This window comes from Peromyscus leucopus, chromosome 18 (genome assembly GCF_004664715.2).
Source record: "Peromyscus leucopus breed LL Stock chromosome 18, UCI_PerLeu_2.1, whole genome shotgun sequence".
Taxonomy (NCBI): Eukaryota; Metazoa; Chordata; class Mammalia; order Rodentia; family Cricetidae; genus Peromyscus; species Peromyscus leucopus.
Window position 1 is genome coordinate 33,959,513 of NC_051078.1, and position 14,337 is coordinate 33,973,849.

General features: G+C 42.8%; 1 protein-coding gene across 2 annotated transcripts in view; it reads right to left on the reverse strand.

Moving 5' to 3' along the window:
- Window positions 1-4,472: 4,472 nt before the first annotated feature.
- Window positions 4,473-14,337, reverse strand: part of Ube2n (ubiquitin conjugating enzyme E2 N) — a 33,540-nt gene continuing 23,675 nt past the window's right edge. For both annotated transcript variants that reach the window (XM_037196800.1, XM_028855698.2), the window contains exons 2-4: window positions 6,147-6,393; window positions 5,828-5,968; window positions 4,473-5,206 (exon numbers count right to left, since the gene is read on the reverse strand). In XM_037196800.1, coding sequence (XP_037052695.1) covers window positions 5,166-5,206; window positions 5,828-5,968; window positions 6,147-6,393 — 429 coding nt within the window. In that variant the 3' untranslated portion in view covers window positions 4,473-5,165. The remainder of the gene's footprint in view (window positions 5,207-5,827; window positions 5,969-6,146; window positions 6,394-14,337) is intronic.

Below are 14,337 nucleotides of genomic sequence, written 5' to 3' on the forward strand. Positions count from 1 at the left end.
AAAGAATTAGAAGTGTATGGCCTGTGATTAAAGATAGCAGTTTGGGCTGGGTGTGGTGGGCAGCACATGCCTTTAATCTCAGCTCTGGGAAAGCAGAGATCTGAGTTCAAGGTTAGCCTGGTCTAGGTAGAGTTCCAGTATAGCCAGGACTATATAAAGAGACCCTGTCTCAAGAACTTCAAGCCTGGCAGTGTTAGTGAACACCTTTAATCCCATCACTCAGGAGGCAGAGGCAGGCCATCTCGGAGTTTGAGACCAGTCTGGACAACTTCAGTGACTTCCAGAGCAGCCAAGGCTACACAGAGATCGTAAATGCCTATAATCTGGGACACGGACGGACACACAGACACACACGGACACACACACACACACACAGCAGATTAATGTGGCCTGTGGGCAGGCACCTACACTCATGCATGTGTCTATACACACATCATTAAATGTTAGTGAGATAGTCCAGACAGTAATGTGTTCACTAAGCAAACGTGGGACCCAAGTTCTATCCCCACTTTTCATGAAAAGTCAAACTGTGATGGTAATCCCAGCATGGGAAGGAACACATGATTCCTTAGGGCTAGGCTAGTAACAGCCTGTCTCCAAAAACAGTAGAAAGCAACTGAGTAGGAACAAAACCTAGGGTTGTCCTTCGACCTCCCCAAAGTCCTCTATGAACCTGACCCTGAAGAATTTCTGGATGGACCAGGCATGGTAGTGCATACCTTTGACCCCAGCAGTCAAGATGCAGGTGTAAACAGCCAGGGCTACAGAGACATCTCAGAATCTTTGCAGTCATGGGGGATGGAATTCTATAAAGCATCACCTGTTCATGCCTTACCCAGCTAGCACCCCTGGTGGCAGTTTCCTTGACAAGGAGCCCATAGTCCACTTAGGAGCTCACCTTTAGAGATTACTAAAATTCACTAGCTAAAAGAACATTCCTAAAATTCATTTTTATAGCATTTTTTGTTCATTTCTTGTGTAGACTTCAAGTAGTATTTGAAACAAACCAACATGGTCCCTTAGCAAAATGTAATATGGACCTCCCAGAAAAATCAAGCTACCATATTCCTATACAGTGGCTTAAGTGTCTCCAGTTACAGGGATCCAAGGGCAGCATCCACAAACATGTAAGCAAAACACCCACTCACATAAAATTAAAAACAAAAAAGGTTTCTCGCAGTGTTTTTGAGACAGGATCTTCCTTGAAATAGTCCTGACTTCCTACAACTGTAGACCAGGGTAGCCTTGAACTCGAGATTGCCTGCCTCTGCCTCCTGATGATAGAAGGCATGAGTCACCAAGCCCAGCTTCTCCATTTTTTAATACCTTCCAGGCCAATGTCACTGGCTAAATTCCAGCAATGACAGGGTTCTTAAGGCTGTGTTAAGCTTGTGAGGTTACATATCTTTCAAAAGACTTTGTCCTATATACAAGTGGTTGATAGGGCTAGAATAAAGATCAGGGGCAGAATTTGCCTGAACATGTGCAAGAAAGGTTCTGGGTTCAACCCCCAGTACCACCACAAAAATGTGTAGTGGGAAAGGCTAATTCTTAGCACAAATACTACTCCAGCCTCAGTAATATCAGTGACTGCAGAGTGAAGGAAATAGACAAATTCTCACATCCAACTGGTATAGATTTTTATTATTTATACTTCTTTGAAATTATTACATTCAACATGTTTTCCTTGTTACTTAAAATATAAACCCTGATATAGTTCCTTAGGATAGGCAGCATGCTTCATAGCTAAACAAAACGTTACCAAACCCCAGAATACATTCCAATATTACATATTTCTTATGGAATACCCAATTTTTCATCTTTTATAATTTGTATGTGGACAGCTTTCCTATATTGTGTTCCTAAAACTCTGCTACTGATGTAGTTAAGAGTCACCGAATGAACATTCCTAAACTATCAGAATGTCCTCCAGCACCACTTAGGTCAGTCTGGCTGGCTGGACTCACGCTACCTTACAGGACACCCGATGTTCTTCCCCGCCCTCTTGAGAAATGCTAACCACAGCATCTGGGGTTTTAATAAACCAATTTGCAATGAGGCTTCTCTTACAAGTACATTCCTGGTCTAGTGTAAGGTTTTCAGCATCATAGACAGAAAACATCTGAGAGAACCAAGAATAACTAGTCTCACAGTGAGTGGAAGTGAAGCCCAGCAAAATAGAGCAGAACAAAAAAAGCATTCAAACCACAAAGTTCAAATTGACACCTGAGGGCAGTGGTTCTCAACCTCTAAGCTGCAACCCGAAAACATCACGGTTCATAACAGTAACAGAATTACAGTTATGAAGTAGCAGCAAAAATAATGTGATGGTTGGGGGTCCCCACAACACGAGGAACTGTATCAAAGGGTCGCAGCATTAGGAAGGTTGAGAACCACTGCTCTAGGACGTCAGAACTGAATTCAAGATGTCAATTGGAGTTTGGATTTCCTCTCTCACTGGGCTCTGTATACACTGTCTGGAGGCTAGAGATGTCTGTCCGGCCTTTCCAGCACTTCCTTTCTCCAGGATAAGAGCTGCAACTATTGTGCTGTGCCTCATGCCCACAATGGCTATTCATTCACATCCACAGCCAGTTATTAGGCAAATGTTCAAATACTTTTGTCAAATGAATTTTCTTCATCTGGGGCTACAAAGTCAAAGGTTTATAAGAAAACAGGACCACATACAAGACCAGGTAGGCTGGGAATGACTCCCACCATTCCTACAGAAAGAGAATGATACAGAATGTTGTACTGTGTCTGCAACTCAGTTCCTGTCAGCAGGTTCCTGGGCTACAGTGGGTCTCAATCTACTGCTGCCACATCTTCAGATCATTCAAATGTTACCAACTGTCATGGTGTGAATATCCTGAGTTTCCCAAATACTGCCATGTAACTCCAACTGCTTTTAATCAAGGAAACCATGGGCCAGATGCAGTTGCTAGGATTCAACCTCTACCTTGACATGTTGTTTCTCTAAGTCTTTTAGGAGGAGTCCAGGCATATATAATGGTTTTTTTCCAACTGGTTGAGTGCAAGCCTCATCAAAACAGCGGGGACTCATCAAAAAAAAAAAGTGATGCCATGAAATTAGGAAATGATGATGTAAGCCGGGAAACTAAAACCGCAGTGCACACTAGAACCCCATGTGTGGGTAACCTGTAAGTCACTGGGTGACACCAGCCATAACCAGCAGCCTTTGGCTTTCAGGAAGAAACGCTGCCCAATGGCTAAATACTTCAAGTCCTGTGATTTTTTTTTTTTTAAATGAGAGAGTTTTCTTAGCTGTGGCCAAAGATGCCCTCTGCCCAAGAATTATAACAACTGCTTATTAGTTTTAAAATTTACAGTATCAGGTAGGGCCATTAGCAATTTTATTCTAAACTTAGTATGTGTTAATAAAATGCATTTATTTGGAAGGATCCAGTTACCAGTCACCAAAAGCTGTTACATGTTGAAAATGTAATTTTAATAGATAATTCTTCATTTTACATAGGAACACAATGAACTATAGCACAGTCTGAAGAAACTCCAGAAGTTCTGCAGTGAGGAAAACGCAGATGGACTCCAGTATCCACTGTAGGAGACAGACGCCTGACCATGAGGTCAGCACTCACATGGATAGGACTTGAGTGTAATGAGAACCAGCAAGTCCGGTGGAAAAGGGGAAAAGGACGGCTGCACATGGGAAGAACAGAGTAATTCTTTAGTAATTAACCCCAAAGTAAAGGATAAAAGGAGCAGCTGGCCATGGCTGCCTTTATAATCCTAGCAGAGGCAACAGGATCTGCGAGGTGGAGGCCAGCCTGGTCTCTACACTGAGTTCCACGACACCCAAGGTTAAACAGAAACACGCACACACCCCTCAGGAAAAAAGGAGGAGAGAAGGGATTCTCATGGCCAACCCCAGGGAGGGGAGAGCAATGCACAGGAGCTGGAGAGCTGACAACTTTCCTGTAAGCCAGTTGCTTGGGATTTACAATGTCTGCAAGGAAGACAGACTCAAACGGCCTCCACAAACCTCCACTGGTTTCCTAGCAGCACAAACAACACACATGAGTTTTCAGACAAGAACCAAGAGAAAAGTCATAACCTACATCCGAGGCTCAAATGTGGACATGTGAGAGTCCTCTATGACCCCACCTGTCCTTTTTATTGTGGCTGTCAGGTATGATCAACTTTTAAACATTTGGGCAAGACACCAAGGATCACCTAATTAAATCAAGTAACATTTATTTAAAATTTCTAGGAGGTTAAAAAAAGGGGGATGAGGGGACAGATACTGATGCTTCATGCATGCTCAGCCAGTTTATAAATACTCACTCAGTAAAATCCTAACACAAATCTGCATCAATGAAACAAACTTGTCAGATGGCGAGGACCAAAACAGAATGTTCCATCGTTTTCATTTTAAATACGATTGTCACATGGGGAAAGTGAAGTAAACACAGTAAAATAAACTGTACAAAGGCAAAGGAGAATAACAAAAAATACTTTACTAAAACATAAGATTTACAGAAGTTTCCAGACAAGCCATACAAAATGGTCACAAGCTTTTGTTTCTTCTTGGGGGGGTGGGGCAGAGAATCTACACTCGACAGCAAAGTCACAATGTTATTAGTGAGGGCTGTGATGTTTATTTAATGTTCCCATTTGGTTCAGACAATCAAGCTTGTCCATCTACAGCGTCTAAAGTTAGACTTGGCTAGAGAGCATATTCTAAAAAACTGGTTAGCTGCATTTAACCACTGCAATTAGATCCCATAAGAGGGGGAGGGGGAAAGGAGACCATAAAATTAAAATAAAACTACTTTCCCCCTAAAAAATAAAATAAAAACACCCATACCCTGGCAGCTAACCCTGACAACTACCTTCATTCACAGTGCTTTGTACTTAAACCATGATGGGGAAACGAATCCCAGCAGAGCCACTGCTTTCCACACGTCACAACAACCCAGATGATACTTCTAGCCTCTGCTCATGCTTTACAACAGAGAATCAGGACAAGACAGAGATTTGCTAATGTGCATGTAATCACCAAAGATGAGGATGCCTGGGCTTTTATTCTGTAATGTTTCTAAGACTGTGTCCATTAAATGCAAACAAAAAAAGGAAGAGTCTTGGCAGAACAGGAGAAGTGATGTACACCCGATGATCTGATCGACTTAAATATTATTCATGGCATATAGCCTAGTCCATGCTCTCGCTGTAGACAGAAACAAATACGCAATTGTTAGTTTACTGAGTCAGTAGATTTCTTTCCAAACACCAAAAACAACAAACAAACACCATGTGTGGAAATGCTATAATATTTATACCCTCCTAAATTCAGAGCCTCTCCTATAAACTGGATCAGATCATTTTCTGAATGTCTTATTACCAAAACAGGACAACTAATTAGAAAGGGGTTTTGTTTGTTTTCTAAGGTTCTCACTATTTAGACCAGACTAGCTTCAAACCTTTCATAAAATTCTACAAATGGACAAAGTTTTATCTTTCACTTCAGAATAGGTGATTATGTTCCTCTCTAATTTTGTTGTAACCATAGCAGGAAGATGCTTGCTGATTCTACACTTTACAAACTGCTCTATACAGTAAATGGACCATAAAACCAGTACAAAACAGCTGCAAGTTTTCTAGTCTCTTCCCATACTGCTAGTACAGTAGATACTCATTGTTAGATCCATGTGGTTAAACCCACAGTGCAAGATCTCCTTTTCTAGATTATTTTTAACCTGAGCTCACTTGAAAACAACGACAACAACAAACAAATGGTAACAGACTTGTTTTGAAAAGCAGAAGCAGACAAAGAATAAGTATGCAGTACCTGTTTCTATGGCTTGGGCTTCATTGGTCTTCCACTGCTCAGCTACATCATTTGCTAACGGATCATCTGGATTAGGAGCACTTAACAAAGCCTGGATTGATAGCAGAACTGTGCGGATCTGCAGTGCTGGGGACCACTTATCTATGAAGGTAACAGGCCCAGTATGATATGATAAAGCATGAAAACACAGGCCCAGACTGAACTTCCCTCCCACACACTGGTGTTAGCATAAGATGAGATTACAATGTTTACATCTAAATATGGAATGCTTAAGAAAGAAAGACACACTCATATAGCACAGGTGACAGACAACACTTACCTTTCAAAATATCTAAACATATTCTTCCCAACTTGTCTACATTAGGATGATAAATTTTGGTCATGAAACGTACTTTAGGTGCTGCCATTGGGTATTCTTCTGGAAGGAATAGTTCAAGTTTAAAAGTCCCTCCCTCAAAGGGGGAATCCTGGGGGCCAGCAATGACCACATGGAAATAACGGGCGTTGCTCTCATCTGGTTCTGCTTTAATGCCAGGAACTGGTTCAGCCAGCAAACGCTGGGTTTCCTACAACAGAAAAACATACACTTGTGAAACACATGTCATCTCACTGAACACCAAAATTAAAATTAGTTATCTTTTTAATTAGATATAACAGAATCTCCCAATGATACATAATTTAGCCAATCAAATGTAAAATTCAAAGAATATTTTACCTCTAAACCATGCCAAAATATGGCACACATGTGCACAAACACCCCCCAAATAATAACATACTAAATGCTAAAAAGACTGTTAACACTGGGCATAATGGTGCACGTCTTTAATCCCAGCACTAGGGAGGCAGATGGAGGCGGATCTCTGTGAGTTTGAGACCAGCCTGGTCTACAGAGTGAGTTCCAGGACAGCCAGGGATGAGATTAAGAAAACCGATTATACATTCATGTATAAGAAAAGAAAAATGACACCAGGACTGCCACAATGGGTAAGGCAACTTGTTCTAAACTTTACTAAAGCCTAAGCCACTAAACTCTACCTTTCTAAAAAGTGTCACGCCGGGCGGTGGTGGCGCACGCCTATCCAGCACTCGGAGCAAGGCAGCGATCTGTAGTTCTAGCCACTCTACAGTGATTCAGAAAGCCTAAGCCACTACACTCTACCTTTCTAAAAAAAAGTGTGGTCACTCTTCGCATTCAAGGGCGGCTTAGGTCTAGAATACTCAAGGATATCAAAATCTCTGGATGCTGAAGTCTCTTACATAAAATAGTACAGTATTTGTATGTACAGTGCAGAAATAATCTTGTGTATTTCAAACCATCTCTAGATGACTTGTAGTGCCTTCTACAATGTGGATGTCATGTAAGTAGCTAATACAAATTAATCAACAATGACAAAATTCTTTATATGTTCACTAAAGACACACTTTCCTCCCGTAGGGTTTGTCCATCTTCATCTAATGGAACCCTACACACAGAGAGCTAACTATAAAAGACAGATGAACTGGGTGCAGAAGCACACCCTCGATCAGTCTTAGCGAGAGCAGTCTCTGAGTCAAGTCAGCAGACTAGAGTACAACCTATCTGAAGAAACAAGAACATGTCTAGGGCACCTAAAGGAATGGAGAAAGGCAGAGTGCGTTGGCCCACGCTGATAGGCCTAAAACTGACAGCCTGTGAATGGCCTTTAATGCCTCCCCCCAAAAAAAATCATACCACATTCTGTTTTCCATGACTATTGAAACCTCAAAATAGTCATCCTCATCCCTGCTTCCTACTTTACAAGAAGGCAAACCTCTTCTAAGTTTCCATGGTGGCCTCTGCACACACACCCATGTGCTGCTGGGCTGCTTCTCACTTCTTAACTCTGACTAGCAGAGCACTTTCCCAAGGCCACCCTCTCCACCTGAGCACAGCTCTCTCCTCCCCTCCACAAGAACACTGCGCCAACATCTCAGCGTCAGTTCTCTCCTTTCTGACCTCTCCTCCAACCATTCCAACGTTAGGGTGGTGCTCCTGGGAGGAGGAGGAGGAAGAGGAGGAGGAGACAAGGCTGGCTCTCGTACAGCAAGCTTCGCATCTTCTGCACATGACCACTTACTTCCCCCCTAGCCTCTCTGCCATGGCGTGACAGGGTGGGAAAGGTCCTCATGAGAAGCAAAAAGCCATCTGACCTTACACTTTCAGCCTCTAAGTGTGAGTTAAAACTCTTCCTTTCAAGTACCCACCTTTAACACGAATACAATGGGGGTGGGGGGGTGGACTAACCCAGCAGCCCCAACTCAACTTTCTGATCTTTCCCACCCACAAAGTTTCCTGTCTGTTAATCCATCTCTTCCTGTAGGCTAAATATCTAACCTGATGTTTAAAAAAAAACTGTCTGAAAAACTCCCAAGTCTCACTGGGGCAGTACTCAGGGGCAAGATTATGTGTGTGTGTGTGTGTGTGACCCTTGGTTGGATCCCCAGCAAAGAGAGAAAGGTTCCAGAAGTCTGCCCATGACTATACTGCTTCTCCCCACTCCTGCACCCTGCCCAGGCCCCCACCAGCTCTCAAATGGCAGACTAAAATAACCTAACATGCTCTCCCCGGCTTGACCTCGACCTTGCTATCTTTACTCTCAGGTCCACCTTCCGTGTGGACTGCTGCACTCTGTTGCCTTTCCAGTTCCCCTTCAGCTCTCCTCCACATCAACCTGTTCAATCCTCGTTCACTTCCTTACAGTCTCTCAACCTACTAGGCATACTTCCACTTCAGAGACTCCACCTGCTCCTTTCCCCGGGAACACTCAACTAGGAAAAACAAGACAAGAGCCTGGCCTTTATTTTAGGGGGGGGGGGGATAGTAAAGATGAGTATTAGGAGCAAGGAAATGAAAGGGAACTAGGTGGTAACATGTCTTCTATTTATCCCGTTTCCATGAAAAGGGAAGCTGGAGGAGGAGGACAGGGTCGAAAAATCTAAGTCACCACTCTCCAATCATACATAGTAGCAGCTATTTAAAGCTCTAACAAGCTACCAAGAGTCCCTCCAACATCAGAACCTAAAATAGCTCCTAAATACTCCTCATCTTCGCCAGATGTCACAGTCACACATCTGCCATCAGTTTACCTACCCTTAGTTAGGCACCCTTCTCCAAGAATGCATAAGCGGGATGTGCAGTGTATGCCCGCAGTCTTGGCACTTGGGCGGCTAAGGTAGCTTTGCATTCAAGGTTGGCCTGGGCTGTGTACTGAGTTCCAGGCCAGCTACACAGCAAGACTCTGTCTCAAAAACAAAAAGTACATACTAATGACCTAATCGATCACAAGATTTCATTGGAACATACACTGTGGGTAAGTTTTCAGATGCACAAACCATCCCTTCTCAGGTCGTCCTGAATTTCCCAAACTCAGCATAAATGTCAGACTAAAGCAAGGCTCTGACACCAGTGCCTGAGACTCTTACCACAGAAGAACACAAGGTCAACTGTCCCGGACCTTCAGGTTTATGGTGGTTCTTTATCAGAAAGTCTCTGCACTTGTTCACTGTCTCGGAGCCTCACCTCTGTACTCATGCAGCTGTGGTGCTCTCTCCTCCCACTCAATCTGTATTCCCACAGCTGCAGTTATCCTCGGTCACCTTAATCAAAAGCGGTTAGGTGATAGGCCTGCGAGATGTCCAGCAGGTAAAGCTTGCCACACAACCCCGACAGCCAGAGTTCTGTCACTGAAGCCCTCTGACCTCTACACGGGTACCATGGTGCAGGAGTGCCCCCCCACCCCTTCACACTCACATAAAACAATTAAGAATAATTCCTAAAATAGTAAATGGAAATTTGCCTAAGTAAAAGACTGATTTATAAGGTTGTTTGTCTATTGTTGGTCTTTTTGTTTTGTTTTGGCTTTTAGACAGGGTCTTGACAACTCAGGATGACCTGGTACTCACTATATAGACCCGCTGACCTCAAACTCAGAGAGACTAACCTGCCTCTACCACCAGAGTGCTAGAATCAATGGCACATTGCCACCACTCCTGGCTTTGATTTCTGAATTTTAAACTGTGCTCTCTTCTATCCTTTTAACAGTGGTTCTCAACCTGTGAGTAGCAACAATGGAAACCTCTATCTCCAAAAACATTTACATGACTCATAACAGTCACAAATGACTGTTATGAAATAGCAAACAGTTAGTTTTAACTTTGTGGTTGGGGTCACCACACATGAGGAACTGTATTAAAGGGTCTCAGTATTAGGAAGGTTGAGCTTAGCATGATGATCTTTTTCACCTAGCTATAGCCAGCACTTGGAAGCAGAGGCAAGACAACTTCAAGTCCCAGGTCATCCTTGGCTCTGTGAGACCTTGCCCCAGCATGGGGGTGTAGGAATGGGGAAAGCACTGACAGTCCAAGTTCTTGATTTCAGTAATTTTTTAGAGTGTGGAAATTGCTCAAATGAATTTTCTGTAGAGCACACCTTTAATCCCAGCACCAAAGACAGTGGCAGGCACATCATTGTGAGTTCTAGGCCAGCCAAAGCTACATAGTGAGATTGTTTAAAAAAAAAAAAAAAAAATTAACTTAATCTAAATTATGAAAAAGGAAATTTGCCAAGTTTCTTGTCATACTTCAAATCATAAGAGGAAAAGTTGCAATATTTAAGATGCACATATGAAATTTACACATGTATGTGTACAAAATACTGTGGTATTTTATACTGAAATACATAACAATACTGAGGTACATGGCAACCCAACACACACAAACTTATTTTTAAAAATAGTATTTTTATTTTGTTTCATTTTGAGACAGGGTCTTTCTTATGTAGCCCAAGTTGGCCTCTAATTTACAAAAATCAACCTGCTTTGGGATTAAAACTGGTGTACAATGCTAAAAACATGTTTACTTTGAAAGTCAAAGAGACAATCTGTGGAGGTTGATTCTTTCCTTCCACCATGTGGGTCCCAAGGACAGAACTCAGATATCAGTCAAGTGCCTCTACCAGCTAAGTCAACACACACACACACACACACACACACACACACACACACACACACACACACCACATAAACTCAGTGTTCTTAGAACAGTAATTTATGAGAAAAATTAACGTCTAGTATTTTCACCCAATTATACTCAAAATACTATCAACATGCTGTTAGTATAAAATGACTAACAGAATAGTTTAGCTCTCTTTTCATACCAAGCCTTCCAGGTTGTAATTTACACTAAGCACATATATCAAGTCAAACTAGCCACTTCTCAATTGTTCCTTAGCCACAAGATGCTATCTATCACCTAGAGTAAAAAAAAAAAAAAAGGCCATCTTTTTTTTTTTTGGGGGGGGGGTGGTGTTGAGACAGAGTTTCTCTGTGTAGTTTTGGTGCCTGTCCTGGATCTTGCTCTGTAAACCAGGGTAGCCTCGAACTCAGAGATCCACCTGGCTCTGTCCCCCAAGCGCTGGTATTATTAAAGGCCTGCGCCACCACTGCCTGGCCCAAGGTAATCTTACTACTGACATGTCATTAAGAAAAATCAACTTGGGGCTGGAGAGGTGGCTCAGTGGTTAAGAGCACTGGCTGCTCTTCCAGAAGACCAGGATTCAATTCCCAGCACCCACATGGCAGCTCACAACTGTCTGTAACTCCAGTTCCAGGGGATCTGGCATCTTCACACCAATGCACATAAAAAAATAAATAAATAAAATATAAGTGGGTAAATTTGTAGAGAAACTTTAAACTGTCACCGTTTTCCCTTCAACAATAATCTGTCAGAAGTGCTGTCCGCTGCAGTCAACACTGTGCATAAAAACGACATAACAAAAAGGCAACCACAGAAAACTGGTTAATCACCAAGAAACAATTTCAATTCTTCCAGTGAACACCACCCTCTAGTGGACAGACAGCAAGAGATGAAACAAAAACACAAACTACCCTTTAAAGGTTCATTACTTCATCCCAGTAGTTTGCCCTTCCGCTTTGCTTTTCAAATTGTAGCATATGGTCACTTCTCTAAGCTAAGGTTAGCTCTGATGTAAGTATGTCCTTAAAAGGGGCCCATTCTGATCCAGATTTCAAACGCAACTTTAAGAGGTTAAGGAAGCTAATGCAAGCAATCGGGAAAACTAGGCTACCCCTCAATTCCCTGTATTCTACTGCCTTCTGTAACCCCGGACAAGCCACTGGCCCCATAAGGACCTCCTTTTATCCTAAAGCCAAAAGAAGATGATGGTTCTCCACACACTCCCCCTTCTCCTCTCCCTGGAGAGTTCCAAGACTAAGTAGCAAGGACTAAATCTGGGGTTTTTAATCTTGTATTATAAAGCCTTTGGAGAAAAGCTCCATCTGGAGGCTGAAGACGCCGCTGTTGGCCAGTGCCTGCACAGCACGCGGTGAGCCCTGAGGTCAAGACCAGGCACCACATACACCAGAGGGCAGAGGCTAGAGTGACAGGAACTCAAGGTCATCCTCAGCTATAAAGTGAGCCTGGCCCAGTCTGTGATAGAGACGTCTGCAAGCTAACTTCCACAGAAATACAAAGGGTCCAGTACAACAACCAACGGCCCTGGCTTCACCCTAACAGTAAGTAGCAGGTAAGAAAAGTACTCTCCTCCACTTAAGATTACTACGTAACAGGTGGGGCCAGGTGCTATTTATATGTTAGAAACCTACACCCAATTTCATCCCTCCCCATTAAACTAAATCAATGCTTCTCTGTGAGGTTCAAAGAAAGAGAAATGGAGACTGGGGAAGGAGAAATTATGAAAGACCAAGTCTATATGATCAGGTTGTTTCTCAGGTCTAAAACAGAAGGGAAAGCTCTCCTGTTTCCGCTTTCCTGTTCTCTACCATCACTCAAACTGACAATGGTTTTGGTTCACTTGCCAAACCCTTAACTATCTGATGTCAAGAACCCCAGGTAGTAAATGACAATCAGTGCAAATAAATGCATGTGTCAACTGGTAACGCCTACCTCAAGACACGTTTAAAGGCACATGTGGTGACTTCTGCCTGCAATCCCAGCTCTTGGGGAAGCTCAGGCATGAGGACCTGTGAGGCCAGCCTGAGTGGTCCAGGAGGGAGGAAGAAAGGAAAGCAGAGAGCAAGGAGCATTTAATCCAATCGTTGACAAGGAAAAAAGCCTAACATAATGTCCTTGTAAATTAGGCTTAATTTCTTAATCTCCTTGTCTACCATCTCCCAATTCTGCCTCAACTAAACATGCCTAACACATCAACTATTGTAGTTTACAAACACACCTGTAGGCTCCATAAGAACAGGGATAATGCACTATTCCCAGATAAGAATGGATACAATGATCCAGGCCAAATGTTGATCTAAGTGTTTCACATAAATTCACTCAATCCTCACACTCATTTAATAAATGAGTAACAAAGAGTAACTAACCAGTGAGACCCAAAACCAGAGCCAAGGCTTAGTCCAGGCTTTTTAGTCTCAAGGGTACCAACTGTGAACTGTAAAGGCCCAACTGGTCTGCTGGGGCAGCAAAGAGCATATAGGAGTTAGGAAGGGACCTTTTCTGACCTTTGTAATCACTAGTTCACCAAAGTAGTTTAAACAATAATGCTACTTTTCCTCCTTTTTACTAAGAAGCCGGAACGAAAGTTTAATAGACTGTTTCCAAAACAGAAGCTTAGGCCCAGGGACAGAGGAACAGAACAGAACGGGCCTGCTAACACTCAATAAATAGTCCAGCTATTCCCACCAAACCTCAAACGTAGAGTAGAAAATGAACAGCTGAGCTTGCCTAACCTGCAGACATGACAAGGTCACCCACCTGCACCATGTTTAAATCAGTGAGATGTAAAAGATGTAAAGCTTAACCCATGCAGGTGTCTCTGTTGAGAAAGTGGCAGCAGATGATATATAATAAGACTATAACCCTTGGGCCTGGAGAGATGGCTCAGCAGCTAAGAGCACTGGCTGCTCTTCCAGAGGACCCAGGTTCGATTCCCAACCTCCCACATGGCAGCTCACAACCATTTGTAACTGTGGTGCATGAACAAAACACTCATTAAGATAAATACATCTTTAGAACAACAACGGAAGACTAACCCTCCATTACAAAACCAATAAAGAAAGGGGCTAAAAACTGTTCTCTGCGTTCCATCAGGGCACCCACACTGGCAGCACCTTAAATCTGCAGAGTCCCAGTGCTCGGTTATTTCAAGTAGGAGTCTTTATTCCTCACTAGGAGAAAAAGGACCTACCTTAGTAACAAATATGCCACGTTTCTAAAGCACTAATAGGAAATTCAACAACTGGCTTCATTTTTTAACTTGCACATCCAACATCCTGGAATAGTAGTAACTCAACAGGCAGGGCAAGAGACAAAGGGAGCTGTTCGCTAAATCGCATTTCTATGTGGCAAACGTAAATCCCATGTGACACATTAGCAAAACTGAACAATGAGAATTTCAGTTAAAAAAAAATTCCCCAATCATTCATAATTTCCTTTGTTGGCTCATACCCTCCCCACTGTCTAGCCCTGGCTGTCCTAGAACTTGCTCTGTAGACCAG